The sequence below is a fragment of the Cynocephalus volans genome, chromosome 2 (genome assembly GCF_027409185.1).
Source record: "Cynocephalus volans isolate mCynVol1 chromosome 2, mCynVol1.pri, whole genome shotgun sequence".
Lineage (NCBI taxonomy): Eukaryota > Metazoa > Chordata > Mammalia > Dermoptera > Cynocephalidae > Cynocephalus > Cynocephalus volans.
The window spans coordinates 34,581,347-34,598,253 of NC_084461.1; the positions used below are offsets into that span (position 1 = coordinate 34,581,347).

The 16,907-nt window shown below is 42.1% G+C and overlaps 1 protein-coding gene and 1 pseudogene across 1 annotated transcript; one reads left to right on the plus strand and one right to left on the minus strand.

Moving 5' to 3' along the window:
* LOC134370434 (NADH-ubiquinone oxidoreductase chain 1-like) overlaps positions 1–4,113 on the plus strand; it is a 172,844-nt pseudogene extending 168,731 nt beyond the window's left edge.
* A 3,571-nt stretch (positions 4,114–7,684) lies between these two features.
* LOC134370435 (large ribosomal subunit protein eL19-like) lies at positions 7,685–16,696 on the minus strand. Its single transcript, XM_063087545.1, has 2 exons — positions 16,679–16,696; positions 7,685–8,287 (listed from the first exon to the last, which is right to left on the minus strand). The coding sequence occupies exons 1-2, from the start codon at positions 16,694–16,696 to the stop codon at positions 7,685–7,687; spliced, it is 621 nt and encodes a 206-aa protein (XP_062943615.1).
* Positions 16,697–16,907: the final 211 nt, after the last annotated feature.

Here is a 16,907-nt window from a genome sequence, read left to right on the forward strand (position 1 = left end):
TCTTCATGATCATACCCATTATAATCGGAGGCTTTGGCAACTGACTAGTTCCCCTCATAATTGGAGCCCCCTGGTTAGGGGGAATATCACTGGTATCTCCTTGGTGAACATTTGTTGATTCCAAATGAATCATCACCTGCGAATATAGAGAAATGCCACTTAATTCTTAGACCCAACAGGATTGCACTCAGTGAACTGATTATAGGACAAAATGTGCCACTTATGCAGCGATAAAATTGCTTCAGAGGTTGAGGATGCCCTGATTTTCTTTTTAGTTTATGATTTAGAAAAATCAATTCAACTCTTCATCTTTAAATGCTGCAAAGTGAGAAAAGAGAAAATGGAATTTTATTTTTAGTCTGCCCAGTGTGGCTAGACATAGACTGTACTGTTTTTGTGAATAATGACCAAATTCATACAATCCACCTTAAATATATTGTGGTCTGTGTGCACACATACTCATATATGTGTATACATATGAAATATAAATTACATATATGCATGTGGTAGATACACTGTGATATGTATATTGTCTCTCTTTACATATATGTATGGCTACTGTACAACCCTTAAAAATGAGACAAATAGTATTAGATAACAAAGGGACATATTAAAATATTAAGTTTAAAAAGATTATGAAACAATATTACAGTATGACCCCATTCTTGAAAATTTATATCTATACACACACATATAAAGCATATGTAGAAATGGGATACATAACAATCTGTGACCAGAAACTATATCTGGGTGGCAGGTTTGCTGGTGACTTGGTTTTCTTTATGCTTTTAAGTATTTTTTGCATTTCTTCAATAAACATGTATTATTTTTGTAATCAGAAAAAGATCCCATGTAAATATTATTTTTAGGAAATGAAATCTAAAAAGGCTGGTGTTTTCTATGGCTGCTGGTCAGTAAGCAGCCTTGTCTATCTCAGTTCTGCAGCTGAGACTTCATAGTTTCTTTGGCTGGCCTGGCAAGGGCTAAGGAGAGAAACCTTCAGCAAGATGGCAGAGCTTGAAGAGTTTGCTCCAGCAGCACTGCCCCCTTGGAGGAAGAATTAGAGAGGCTGGACTGCTGTTAGGCTTCATGTCTGAGGGTAAAGCCCCCCAGAAGCCAGGGGATGCACACTCAGAAGTGTCCCACCTTGGAAGATGCTCTGTTGTTGCCATGTTAAAAGTCTTAATAATAAGTTTTTTTTTTCTTTTTTTGTGACCGGTAAGGGGATCGTAACCCTTGGCTTGGTGTTGCCCGCACCACGCTCAGCTGGTGAGCACACTGGCCAGTCCTATATAGGATCCAAACCTGCGGCCTCGGTGCTCCCAGCACCGCACTCTCCTGAGTGAGCCACAGGGTTGGCCCAAAGTCTTAATAATTTTGAACAAGGAGTCCTACATTTTCATTTTTTCACTGCTATTTGCAAATTACATAGCTGGTGTTGTCTGAAACTCTGACCTTTCAAAAGCAGTCAAAGAAAAAAAAGAGTAAAACAATAGCTCAGCTTTCCACTGCTTCAAGTGTGTGGTCTGCAGGAACGCCACCCGCACCCTCTAGTTTACCTGGAATGTTTCTTTTCCTCCATAGCATTTTGCACTATTTGTATCTGTTAAAAACCTAAAGCACACAACCACAACAATGCTGGAGCCTGGTGTTGACTTTCACTCAGCTTGCCTTTCCTGGCCAAAGTGCCCCCCTAATGAGGGCTGCGGTGACACGTGAGTCCATTTTCTCAAAGACACAGACATCTCTGAGCTGCTTTAGTGCAGACCCTGCAGAAGGCTGTCCTGATTTCTAAGCTCTTGGCCCTAGGACTGGTGTCCTAGGACAATGTATTTTTGCTTTTTAACTTAACCCCCCAAAATGCCATCAATAAAATCACCTGCCTTGTTGAGTTGGTGTGCTTCTTTTTAAAAAAAAAAAAAAAGGTAAAATGTTTGCATTTTATTCTGAATGACTTCAAAAGAAACCCAAAATTTAAAACAGAAGACAAACAGGATCATTACTGACTTTTTCAAACTCCTGAAAGAGAGGCAGAAAATTATGAGTAAAGTCTCCCTGGTGTCTGCTGATATTTTTGGTTTACAAAATATTTAAAACTGCATTTTAAATATTTTTAAGGAATAAAAGAAAAGCCGTGTGCAACATCCTGTCCTCATTGCCTCCTGCTGGTGGCGCGAGGCTCTACTTGAGCAGCTCCTCCGAGGTGGAGGTGGCAGGGGCCCTCGTGTGCCTCCAGCGTGGCTCTCCGCTGCCCCCGCGGCTGCATTCCCCGCTGAGCCGCGGGCTTGTCATCTCCGCGTGGGTTAACCCAGCTCCGGAGGGCTGGCCTCACCACAGCCTGGTCTCAGTCGACCCTGTCCCAGGAACAGCTTCTCTTATTACAAAGTATCATCCTACCTCAGCTGTTGAAACCTGGTCGTTTCGCACCTGCTTCAATGAATTCGGAGTGACTTGTGTTTTTGATGAGCTGCTCACTTCATAAATTCACCCCTCTCCACTTATCAGCACTCGGTCACCACTCAAGTGTGTCCCCGACCAGCCTTCTAGGCTGCAGCAGGAAGAGGCCACTTTGAAAGCCTCTGCTCACATTAAGATTCCCACCTAATGATTTTATCTGTCTGAAAAGTTGAAAGGACGTAAGTGACAGAGGATACAAATTAGATTCACAGCTTGTCCCTAATTTTCCCCATTCTCGCCTGTACCAGCGGGCAATCCAGGGCAGAGAAGATACAGAATTGAGCTTCTTCCTGAAATTAAAGTATAAATCTGGCTCACCTTCTCACCTCCGTTCAGGGGGTTTGTTTGTTTTTCCCTTGTGAAATCTCTGCCTAGGTTTTTTTTTTCCCCTTAAGGATTTTTCAACACCACTAATTGCTGGAAATACCAAAATGCCAGGAGCTCCAGGGCACTTCTGGCATTTTAGGGCTGGCTCAGGCCAGAAAATAGTTCAAGTTTGGTCGGGGAGCCTGATCTCTCGAGGTTTCCAGCCCAGACAGTTTTGGTATCTGAATGCTCACCAGTATTGTGAGGATAATGCCACCTCCCCCCTTTGTCTCTTGCTGAAAAATAATCCCCTAAAGTTTGATTCAAATGGATCAGTATCAACTCTTTTCTCTAGAGTAGAATAATCTCTGTGGTCTGTGGTATCTGATTATTGACGTATGTGTTTATAGGTGGGTGTCTGAGTGTGTGTGCATGTGTGTGTTCAGGGTGTACTGAGAGTATCTGAGAATCTTGTGAATAACAAACTGCCTAGGTTTATACCTATCACCCTGGTGGAGAATTTACGACCCTGGGCTTCTACTAACCCACAACTCAAACTGCCATCAGCAGTTTGAGAACTCCTTTCCTATCCCTCAGGTGTCTTTTTCTGGCACCTTCCAGAGAGAACCAGCAAGGCTCAGGCTCACTCCTCAGATAGAATATGCCAGGTCTGGGAAAACTCAGTCTGGAGTGTCTGTTTCTCTTCCCAAGCAAGCCCCGGGGCTAGGGACCAGCCCCAGGAGGCACCACGGAGCATGATCTCCCCAACCCTGGCTGTACTTTTACCCCTCACTCTGTACCTTTGCCCTACCTGCCAGCGGATCCAGGTACACACACCTTTCAGGCTCCACAGTCATCACTTGGGATCTGTTTAATTTTTTTCAAATCCAGGCCTCCTCTGACTTCTGACTCTTCACTCTGTCCATTTAGGATCCCACATCTGCCCTTTGAGGACTTGACCTGCTGAGCTTCGATGGGTCCCCCTGAGGGATTTGAGCTCTGATTCACGTCACTGGCCCCTCATCCTTGGAGCAGCCCTTTGGGGACTCAGAGTCCAGTCTTGGCTGTGGCTGCTGAGATGGAATTTTGGTCATGTATGTGGGGTTCAGAGAAAGGAGCTTGGTCCCTTTTCAAACACGACAAATAGTCACCCTTTTATTGCTCCTGCCACCACTGATGACAACAGGCTTTGGAGACCTTGTCCTAGGAACAGGTGCTCGGCTGCCTTCTGCCTCCACTGTGGCCCTTTCCAGAGTTCACTCCATCAGGAGGAGCTACCTCCCTGTCATCATGCCTGCCATCAGTAGGAAAGTAAACTTTGGGCTAGTGGCAGCGGCCCACTGGGTGTGACTCACTTCTGGCCACTACAGCTGCTACCACTCTTGAAATCTCCTCTCTATTGGGGAGCTGGAGATGAATCCCTGAGAGACACCCAAATACTGCTCCTGGGGTTCACCATGTCAGAAGTTGTCTGTGCTGCTCTATCTGCCTTTGCTTTCATGGTCTCAGAGGAACTGTGTAGTGGAACCACACTAATCCTCTTCCCAACACTGCCTAGTAGACTCGGCCAGCATCTCAGATCTTCTCCTGTTTGCTCCACCCAGGTCCCACTCTCAAATAGTAGGTCCTCCATTACCACTCACCCAGATACCCACAGCTCAAGTCCTCTTGAAAAGGCTCAGTTCAGTATGATGGACACAGAAGTCCCAACTTGGTGTGTACACCCCAACCCACTTCAAGAAAGTTAAGGGGTCTTGAGACCCAGAGAGTAAGGGAGTTGCTGCTTATGTTCTGCAAAATGATTGCTTCTCCCTTGCTAGGCTAGATCACCTCATTCAGCCTCCTCACTGCTCTAGCTTGAAGTATATATGCAGACAACCTCTGGGGCATATGGCCTGAGCTCTCCCACTCTTTTCTCCAGAGGGTGGCCAACCTCCGCCTGTACTCCAGGCTTGATAGAAGAGATTCTCAAACCCCTTGCAGACCAGACTCACCTTTTCCCATGGTATAAATGCATATTCCTTTATTCCATCCCTAGACATTCCAATATGGGAGCTTTGAAGTAGACAGGCATCTGGAGAATTAGCAAGCCACTGCCCACTAGGAGATTCTGATGCAGGTGGCTCATAGACATCATTATGAGAAACAAAACTTTGGGTCACATCCTTATTTAAACATAAATAAACCCTAGGGAGTATTACTATCAAAATAATAAGTAGTGATTGTATTCCAAGTTTCTGTGTTAATTGCCATTTTGGAGAAGTCTGAAACTCTCTTTTGGCTGAATGTTCTGCTACCTAGGACCCTAGAAAGAAGTAGACCAAGAAGGTATTAAATGGAAACAGTATGAAATGGTGGAATAGACAGTCCCCAGAATCACTCTCTCCCACAAATCAACCAATTTACAACTATATAAAAGCAACAACAGCCAAGTTGGGGGTGCTAGAGCTCAGAGGAAGAGGAGGAGAGACCGACGGAGTGCATGAAGGTGGGAGAAGCCACAATGAGAGAAAGAAAAACTGCTCAAACCATTTCAAATCCCTGCCGCTTCCAGGCTGGAGCTGCTGAGCGCATGGAACAGGAACTGGCAAAAGCTGCAGCTGTGCCTTCTGGATGAAGTTGCTGGGAGGCAGAAGGGGAGAAGATGGCCTTGGTGGCCCCCAGGCCAGCAAGACCACTAACAGGGTTCCTTTGGGTCCACGTAGGAGCAAGGAGCCACAACAACTGAACAAAAGGAGCCACTCAGAGGCCGTTGAGTGGGTTGAGCAAGGGATTGGAGCACAGCCTGTCCCATGGGAAATGTTTGGAGCACATGTGGTGGGGGATGTGGGCCCACTGAGGGAACACTGGGGCACAGCAAGGACAGCTGAGCTGTCCCCAATCAGCAAAGGCCCACTCAGTGGAGACTGGTCAGGAAGATAGAACTGCAGGGGGTACAGTTTGCTGAAGACGCAACCCAGAGTTTCCACACAACCCAGGTGCACCAGATCTCACCAGATCCAGAAGGAACTATAAAGTCCACCATTAAAACCTGAGCTGCACAAAAAGCCTTCCCCAGGGAATCAGCAGCAAAGCAGCAATTTAGCTCAACCACAGAGCTCAAGCGCTGGTTCCAACAGGAAGTTCCCCCATTTTAGAAGTAAGCGAAGGACAGCAAATTAGTTCCAGTGCAGAGTTTAAGTGGTGGGAACAACAAATAATCCAACACAGAACTGAAAGAAAAAACAAGTACCTACAACCAGACACAAAGTTTGATAGTAACTAGTGAAGATCTCACTTCACCAAAGAACACCTGTAACACCTAGAAGGACTGGAAGTCCACTGGTCTACCAAGTCAGAAAGGGGAGAGGTCTGGGGGCCTCAGCAATGCCCCCCGACACTTACAACCAATCCCAAGGGTGGGGGCCGAGGGCCTTAGCCACACATCTCCGACATGTGCAACCACCCCAGTGACGACCACCAAGCTGCCACAGGAAGCACACTAGGCTCTCCTGAGCTGAGGTGGTGGGGGGCTTCAGGCCTTGGCTATGCCCCCACTGACGTGCAACCAGCCCAGTGACAACCACAAAGCCGCAGAAAGAAGGGCCTTGGGTTCCCAAGCTTGGGAGGTGGAAGGTGAGGGCTTTTGCCACACTGCCCTGACATCTCTACTCTGCCTGGCAATGACCAAGCCACTGCTGGAAGCCCCCCTGGTCTCCCCTGTGAGAATGCAGGGGGCAACACAGGCCTCAATCCTGCCCCTCTTCCTTCATCCATCCCATCTCCTTCCCCCTTCCCCTCTCCACCTCCCTCCCAACTGCTCTGCAACAACATCATAGAATGTAAAAGAAATAATATTAATAAAATAAATAAATAAATAAATACAAAGAGAATCCCCCCCCCCATGAAAAAAGACATGGTATGAAAAAAATAAATTATCTTATTCATAATTTTTATAGTGATTACATGTTGAAATGGTAATTTTTCTGTTATATTGGGTTAAAGTACCTATATTATTAAAATTAATTGCATTTACTGCTTTTTACTGTTTTAATGTACCCAGTAGAAAATTTTAAATTACATATGTATCTCTAATTAAATATTTCTATAGGACAATGCTGATTCAGATGATTGTTGCAGTCCTTTCGGCCCAAGCTTTGTGATTCTATAACCCATTATATAGTAAACTTTTTATCTTCAGTTAAAATTATTTTAATATTGTGTTAATGCTTATACTCTTAGGTATATTTATATAATAATTAAGTGAAACAACTTAAAAGCTAAATAAACATAATATTCGAATTTTAAAAAAAAGAAGGTATTAAATGATTAAGACCTGGCTACATGAGTGAAATTAAATATTATCACATTATGAAAAAATGAGGATAATTTTTCCAGGTATGTTTGGGGTGGTCTGACTGGGGTATGCAAAGCAGGCACTTTGGAATCCCCAAAGAGATGCTATCAAAGAGGTAGACAGTCACCTTCCAGATCCACTGAAACTACAATGAAGTCAACTGGGAGAGACATGTCTTTGTGTTAACACGCCATGGACAAAACAAACCATAGAGTTACCATGTAACCCGGTGATTCCACTCCTAGGTATCTACTCAAGTGAAAGGCTATGTTCACATGAAGCCTTGTGTGTGAATCTTCATAGCAGCATTATTCATATTAGCCCCAAAGTGGAAACAAGCCAAATGTCCATCAAGTGATGAATGGATAAGCAAAATGTGCTATACTCATACTATGGAATATTATTTAGCAATGAAAAGAAATTGATACATGCTACAACATGCATAAAACTTAAAAACATTATGCTAATTAAGGAAGCCAGTCACAAAATATCTTATGTTGTATGATTCCATTTATGTGAAATGTCCAGAACAGGCAAATTTTTTTTTTTTTTTTTTTTTTTTTTTTTAGCAGATAAAGGTTTGTTTTATTTGAATGATTGATCTAGGTAGTCACTGAAGCCACTATGTACAAACAATGGCGGGGGGACCTTTATTTCTTGGACAGTCTTGATGCTCTCCTTCTTGGCCTGGAGGTGCTCTTCAGGGAGCTTGCATGCTTCCTCGGTCTTAGACTTGTGGGCCTCAGCCTGGTCAGCCAGGAACTTCTTGTGAGCCTTGTCTACTTTCAGCTTGTGAATGTGTTCCGTGAGAATCTGCTTGTTTTTGAACACATTGCCCTTCATCAAATGCAGGCTGTGATGCAAGTGGCAGTCAATCTTAGATTCGTGGTGTTTTCTGAGAAGCCGGTGCAGAATCCTTATCCTCCTCATCAAGGCTACCTTCTCCAGCATTTGCACATTGGCCGTACCCTTTAGCTTATCTATGCCCATAAGACTGATCTTCTGGCAGGCCAAGGTGTTCTTCCAGCGTTGAGCCTGGAAATGGACAGTCATAGGCTTGGAAATGATCAGCCCACCTTCGATCAGCTTCCAGACCTGCTGACTGGAGTGGGCATTAGCAGTTTCATCGGTCTCGCTGGGATCCAACCAGACCTTCTTTTTGCCACAGTGAAGGATGCTGCAGGCAAGCTCTTCTAAAGCCTGAGTGTATTCATGGTTGCGGCTGCAGCAGCGAAATGAAAGAACTCACAGAATAGGCAAATCTATATCTACAGAAGGTAGGATAGTGGTTGCTTAGGACTAGGGTTGGTGGGAATGGAGAGTGATTGTTAACAAGTAGGAGGTTTCTTTGGGGGGTAATAAAAATACACTAATATTAGATTATGGTGTTGGTTACACAACTCTGAATATACTAAAAACCATTGAATTTTACCCTTAAATAGGTGAATTTTTTGATGCATAAATTATATGCCAATAAAACTGTTTTTTAAAAACACACCATGGATAGAAAAAATAGTCATCTCAATTATAAGCCCATAATAAAAAAATCACAAGGGCAGACCTTTTAAATGCAAGTGTTGATTTGAGGTAGAGCTGCTCTCCTGGGAAGCTCTGTGTAGCTTGGGCCAAGGTTTTTATTTAATGGTGGTTAAAGATTCTGCCAAGCAATGCCAGGTTCACAGCTGGTCTAGGAGGGTGAGTTATCTGGTGACAGGCTCAATGTCCCTGAGTGCTTGGACCCCAGTGTCCCTAAGGGTAAGCAACCCACCATGGCTCAAGCACACACCTGAGGGCAGAATTGCAACAGTTCCATACTGAGCTTAGAGTGTTTTGCTTCCGACATGTTAGTGAAATCTGGCACAGGCAACGAGCCATGATCCAAAGACGATCTTCGTGAAAACTGTATTTCTTATATAAAACCTTTCCATTTTGAGAAATTGCTCCAGGTCCACCTGCACTTGTAACTTTATTTGGATCACTTAGCTGGAAAATGGATGGACTGTTTCAACATTACTATTTTATAGCTTGAAAGATAAACTTTTTTTTTTTTTTTTTTACTGCTTTTAATAGTCCACTTGTTCCTAAGATTCTGCCAATGAAAGTTGAGTTTCACCTTTAGAATTATTTACACTGTACTCTGTAATTCACTCTGGATATTGTCATGACCTTAGAAATGGAACCTCAAATTCAGCAACTTCAAACTCTCTGGAATTGTAACATCTTGTTTTTGTTCAATCTCATGACATTTCCCTACTCCTTGTCAAAGGACCCATAAGAGTCTGAATTCTTAGCCTCAGCCTTATCAATAAACTGTGACTTTTATTGAAAAGATTTAATTAATTAGTTTATTTAATGTAAAATGAAATGTCAGTGCTGGATGTGATGTTAGGGAACTCATGGTTCAATAACTGCATTCTAGAGATCAGAGCAAGTCTTTGAAAGGTTGTGAGCAAATCAGAAAGATAGTTATTTCAGGCCTCTGTTTGATCATCTTTAAAAAATGGGATTGATAATATTTTCCCCTCATTATTATTATTGCTTCATTCATAGAATTGTTGTAAGGATAATATAAGATCATCTCTGTAGATGCATTTTGAAAAAATTTTATATGAGCTAGATGAGTAGTACTTTTAATAAAACACATGCAAACTCTAATTTTATTCGGAGGTTATCTCCACTGAGAAAATCTGAGACTCTACGTAGAGTCATGTATTAGTCCATTTCTGTTGCTCATAACAAAATAAATGGAACTGGATAATTTATAAAGAAACAATATTTATTGCTTACAGTTTTGGAGGCTGGGAAGTCCAAAGTCCAGGGAACACATTTGGTGGGGTTTTGGTGGTTGCGTCAGTGACCCAGGGGTCTCACATGGCAGAAATGGCAGAGCAGAAAGAGAGAGGCTCTCAAATGCTATCCTTTGAAAGCCCTCAGAACCATACCCCTCACCACCATCATAAGACATTTACTTTGGCACAGTCCTACAATCTAATCACCTCTTCAAGGCCCCACCTTTCATTTACCATAATAGGATTTCCCACCCACTTAACACTGTCACAGTGGGGTCAAGTTTTGGGGGGACAGTCAATCCAAGGCAAGTCACATCTTTAGAGTAAGAACATATTGCCTAGTTTGAAAAACATTGTCTGATGAGAATAGAAGACCTAAACTGGTTTCTCATGTCTGGTGTTAGTGGAGGGTGGGGGGCTGGGGGGTGGAGAGCTGTATTTAATAAGCTGTGTTTCCACATATCTTTTAAATACTCATCAGCCGTGTAATTTTTCACTGAGATTAGTTTGTAAGAATTGGAGCAATGGGGTAAAGGTCTGACTTGATTTCCTAAATAGGAAGAAGGCTTAAAGTAAAACTGTTTTGCCATATCAGCAGGGTGAGGTTTACCTTGAATTGACCACAGAAAATGGGTTGAGACAAGGCAAAGAGTTGATTCCAGAAAATAATACTGAAAATCTAGAAATAGATGTAAATTGCTGATCTGAATATGGGAAGATGGAATGGTGTAGACGTTCTTTGTTTTGATTTGAATTGAGCGAATGTTTCTGAGGGTTGCATGATGTTACGGTAGCAATGACAGATTTCCAAGCCAATGCAATCATTTAAATTGTGTCAGAGGCATCCATAACTACGTGGGGTGGTGTGTCTTAGGAGAGAAATCAGGCTGAAGAACTACAGAAATACACAAAGAAACTCCCAGATAGTGCATGGAATGAAACTGAATGCTGCGAAGACTGCATTGGAATGCACACCTCTGAGAAAAAGTCAGATGCTTCTGTCATACTTAGTGATGCTGGTTTGCCTAGAAAGATCAAGAAGGGCTCAGAATGAGTTACAACTTTGCTTCCAGCTAAGAGAGAGAAATGCATTTGTCTGGTAGATTTTCTGCAAAGCTGAGTGATGTTTAGGACTAGACTTATCTTTATACTAAAGCTCACAACTGAAACTATTTTCTATTCACTCCAAGTAAAGAAAAATCTTGGAGGTGTCTGCCCAGCCTATGTTCTCCATCTCTGATCACCCCTTTCCCCATCCATAGGTGATCTCCTGTAGCATATCTTTATTGTGTAACCTCTCCCTCATCGCCAAAGCTTATTGGTCCACTGGTGGACCACGAACCCAGGCTGAACCATTCAAATCTTCTTTCCCAGAATCCAGAATTAGGATTCTAAGGTGCTGCCCAGATACTGCTGAACTTTTGAACCAGACTGTGATGTGAAGTTGTGCCTTGGGCAGTCATGTATGGGGAAGCAGAGAAGGCCGGTCTTCAGAAAGGGAAAACAGAGTGAAGCAGACATGCAGGCAAAAGCAGAAACAAGAATCCCTGTGGGCCAAGAGATGTAGAGAAACTGACTGGTTCCAACAGCTTTATAGTTTCTGGTCTAATTCTTTGTAAGGCCCAGCTACACTTCCTGTCCTGAGATGCATACATTTACTTAAACTAGTTTCAGCGGGTTTATGTTATTTCCAACTTAATAAGCCGTAACCACACAGGGGCATTTGTAGATGAGAAAAGATCAGATGGTTCTCATTTATTATAAAATATCCTTCCTGACCCTAAAATAGTTTTTCTTGAATGTACATATATATTTTTTAGAAAACCTTAAACTATAACACATTTATTTTTTATGTCATTTGAATATCATTCACATTATTACATGCAAATGCCACTCTAAGCCAGCACAATACTTAAATTCCAGCATTGCAGCTGCTCACTAAATATTTGTTGAATGAATAAATGTTTCTTTGGCAGATATTTACTAAGCACTATTCCAGTATTGAGCTAAATCACGTATTAATCTTATGTTTCCAAAATTAATGATTAATGTTCTTGGAAGATTGTTGTGCCTTTCATCAAAACGTAAATGAAACCTTTTTATGGATTTCTAGAACACATGGCCTGCATATGCCATGCAGTTATAGTTGCATTATTTCCGTATTAGAAATTTATTGCCTCATAATAGCAATTAGGAGAGCAAAATTAGTGTTGGGTCTTTGAAGACATCGTTTCTAGAAAGAACCAGTGGTTGAATTTTCTACATGTGAAAAATTTAGTGTAAAATTTATTCACTTCCATTACTGAGATGCTCTGTAGATACCTAAATGTGAGATTAAGATTATTTTCCTTCATTTTAGTGTTAGACCTGGAATCAAATTCTGTGCAGTGTCTGGGGAGATGAATTTAATGCTTCTTTAAATTTGTTTCCAGAATTACCTTGAAATTGTTTGTGAACATGCTCATAAAAATGATCTCAAGTGCCCAGGAGGAGGAAAAAAGTTCCTCTCTACTGGATAACTTCACATTGATGACTGACTCCACTTGAGGTTGATTTATAGGAGCCCTTAAAGGATACAGGTGGGGCTCATTAACCTCAGCTGACCATCTGGACTAATGTAACCCTGTCATTTGATGGGATAAATGGTGGTCTTTGGTTATTCCTGTGTTAGCTACACACAGCTTTTTGGTCTAGAAACTTTCTGAAAGTTTATTTGGCAAGAGATATTTCCTGACATAGTCAACTTTAATAGCCCATTTTGAGCCCCCAATTAATAATAAAATAATTCCTATTCTGTGATTTTATAAGGATAGGTCTATGTCAAGTCATAGGCCATTTGAAGGTTTTCTTATACCTGGATTCATGTAAGAAATTGTTGTGTGATTTTTATTACCAATGTTATTTCTGTTAAGTAAAATTTAATTTAAACAATCATCAAAATCATGAGAGTAACAATAAGCTACTTTAAAGACATGAAGGGAAATCACAGACAAAGACAGTATATTTTGCTTTTTCTCTAACATGCAGGGTCAAATCCTCATTTGGTCCAGCAGATTTCTAGGGAAATGGGCCTGTATTTTACCACTCGTCATAGCACCAAAGATGTTTATGGGAAAGCATGGACAGTCTCCCTGATCTGTATCAGGAAATGTGTTCAGCTACAATACCAAAACCCCCAAATAGTGGCTTACACAGATTAGGGACTTTATTTTTCTAACTTTTCAAAAAGTCCAGAGGCCAGTGTCTAATGGCTTTGGCTCAAGGGCTTAATGATACTAAGGCCAAGGTGTCTGGGAAGATCTAAAGGAATGTGGCGCAGGCCTGCGAGGTCTGACCTCCTGCAAGGCCCCAGCAAAACTTCTGTTCACACCTCATGGGTCAGAACTCTGTTTGCAGGAGGTGCTGGCCAGCGTGGCCTTTCAGCTGGGTTTATTGTGCCTCCCAAGATAGTTAAGATTTGTGAGAAAGAAGAAGAGATGAATAGCGAGTCTGCCCCAACATCACATCAAATCAAAGGTAAGGACCGTATCCTCAGCATCCCTGGAAATGAACCCCTCACCGTGAATGTATCATCCTGCATATATCTAAAACCTGCTTGAATCTATTTATGTTTTCAGCCAATCTACTTTTTGGAGGGAACAGTCAACAATGTTAGAAGTAAACAAACTCAAAAGTGGTTGTTTCCAAGTTAGTCTTTTCTGTAGAGGATAAGGAAGAACACAGTAGACAGGTGGTTGCTAAACGTCACCGTTTTTGTGGTCCTCATTCTTTTTCCAAAGAGCAACGTGGGAATCATTGATACTTGGAGAGACTTTCTCCCTTCCCTGTTCCTCAGTCCTCTGTGGACACGCGTGCGTTCAAAGCAGTCATGCAGACCAAACTTCCATTGAACCCAACTATGCACAGTGTATTGTGTATGTGTGTATATACATATATATACATACATATATATAATTTTCTGTATACTATGATGCTCTGACATCTTTAAAAGCCTTTCTGGCTAGGGAGAGACTGCTCTCTCCAGGCTAGCCAATTCTTAGAGATGGCCAGGGGCCCAGCCAGGAGCATCTTTTCATATACAAATTAACCAATCCTGAGCCACACCTCCTCTTTCTGGTCACACACCCCAGGAGGCAATATTCCTCTACCTTATTCATCCCAGGGCCAGGTACCAGATAACTAAAGGTCAGCCTATACAGCCCAGGGACCACCAAAATTATTCAAACTAGCCTGTCCTAAGCTGTTCACCTGCCCAGTCTGCCTCTTGGAAACCCCACTAAAGGCTCTGGCCTTATGCTTTCCTCTTGATCTATCTTCTGCCTTCTGACCACCCTGGTGTCTCCCACATGACAGATGTCCCTCCTGTCTCTAGGACCTGTGAGTATAATAAGCTTTGTTTTCCTGAGCCTCTCCTGCATCTCCTCTTGTGGCCCACCTGACTGACCATCTCATAAAAGAATATGAAACAACCAGACTCTGTCCTTTAGTCTCTGGGCACTCCATTATTCAACTCGTCTCAAAGTTTCATAATATATAAGAATCTGTGATTGAACTGACGCTGGAATTTGAACTCTGCATATGCAGGGATGAATGCATTTTCTGAGTTTCTATAAGTCTGGCTCACTGGCCACCTGCATCAAATCATCTGGGATGTTTGTTAAAAATGCAAATTTCTAGGCTCTCTCCTGGCATGCATCAACTACGCTTTTGAAATCAGGATGTCTGGGGGAGAGCTGTGGAAATATGCCAGGGTAATGCAAGCTCCAGGAGGGCAGGGATGATCTGTTTTCCCTCCACTGCTGTAGTCTCTCTGCCTGTCACAGTGCCTCCCATCACGTTGGCACTCAAAAAATATTTGTTGGATACAAGTAAACACTTACAGTACTTCCTGTGTGGGGGGCACTGTTCTAAGGAGTTTTGAATGTATTAACTCATTTCATCTACATGGCAACCCTATGAGACAGGCACTGTTGTTATCCCCACACAACAGATGAGGAAACTGAGGCATAGAGAGGTTGAATGGCTTACCAATGGCTCACAGTTTGTAGGTGATGGAGCTAGGGTTTAAGCCAAGCAGTCTGACTAATATTAATATTGACACTGAAACTGGAAATAGAAGTGAAAAGGAAAAAGTTATGAAAGTATCTAGATGTTTGTGACAGTCTCAGGATGCATCCCTCAAGACTATCAGGAGACAATTGCAATAGACAGTGAGATACAAAAGTGAATAAACAGGAAGAGACAGACAAGTTCACAGGGTAATTCCAAAGCTGTGTGATGGGTGCCAGGAGGGAGGCTGGTGCGGTGTGTGCTGGGAGCTTCCCGAAAGGGAGGGGAAGATGCCTCTGGGGTGGGGCCATAGTGAGAGTGGAGACTGGGAATTAGCAAGGGCCTGGTGATGGAGTTGTTTGCCTTGATGAGGACACACATCGAGCAGCAGAGAGCAATCCAGAGCAGAGACGGGCTGCTCTGGGCTTTTGAGAGTAAAGGAGAAGGATTAGAAAATGGGTGGTTTGGAAGCATGTGTTCACCGAATGTCCAGTCATTCCTCTGAGCACTAATATTAAGGGTCAAAAGTTACTAAAAATGTATCTATAATATGCCAGGGGCAGTGCTCAGCTCACTGGGGGCATTGTCTTACCTAATCCTTACTATGGTCCTATGAGGTTTTTATTCCCATTTTACAAATCTAGAAGAATAAAAGAACAATCAAGTTAGCCATTAGCAAGAAGAACTAAGTAGTTTGTAATATAGTATTAACCTTCAAAATAGCAGGAAGAAAATGACCAGGAAAACGTATTATAAAGAAAACATAAATGGTACCTCAAATCTGATGCATAGTCATCCTTTTCAACATGATTTACCATCTTTTCTCTTTCTGTTTAGTGTACACATTTGTCAGCACCCTTCTCCTAAAGGTCAATTTCATGACTGTTTCATGCTTCAGCGACTTCTGAGCACTTCTCCAAAGCTTAGTATTTTATACGTGAATGAGACAACATTCCCTTAAATGCAGCTCATTAGTCATAGAAAGGTGCAAACTTTCTTTTGTCAAATGGACAGACCGAGTCTGGGTGAATCTGAATCTGATGTTTACATGTGGGAAGGGGGTGTTTGTATGTGCATGAGTGTGAGTATGTTTTCTTCCGTCACAAGGGGTGCTGGGTGTATGCGCATGGAGGAAACATGAAAAGGTACTCCTGCTCATAATTTTCCAGCTCCCAACCATGACTCTAGACTTTTACTTCTCTGCGAGTTTAGGAAATGCTGTAGACAAAATTGAACTTTTTTTGGAAAAAAGCATATTTTATTCTTTATAAAATCTTTGAAATTCATTATATGTTCAACACTGGAAAAGACAAGAAGAAATTACCCCATTCTGAAATACAGTGAAGTTTTACAAGACCCCAGCGAAACACCAATTGGCATAACCTTCATTAATAATTATCAGAAACAAATTTTAAGCAAACTAACAATTTAGCGAATTGTTAAATGGATTTCTGGAGGATTGATTTCCTTTTCCAATTCTCTCAACTCTTTCTCTATCCTTTTCTTTCTTACAGCAATGACTTTCTCATTAGAAGTGAGAAAAGGGTCAGGACCAGGAAGAAAGGGGCAAAAAGAGTATAATTTTGTGGTAGAAAAGAAGGGACTTAGGAGCAAACGGTATGCAGTTCTAGCCCAAACCATACCAAATCAAGCTTCAGGAAGAAATAATATCTCTAAGTAAATTTTGTATGGAAAGGAGGTCATTAAATTAATTTCATTCATATTAAAAATAAATACTAACTCTTCTCTGTAACTTCATTACTCCATGGCCACCTGTGTCAGCATTTCCAACAGTGACCATACTGGATGACTTTTGGTGGCCTAGAATCTATTAATTGTTCAGTTTTTATGAACTAGCATCCAAGCTCATGCAGAGCTTCTCTTTGCCACCTGAGGCCTTGCTGACTCATATCCCTCCTTCTTAGAGAATAAGAACAGGGAAATAGTTACCCCCACCCCCTTCCTTCTCC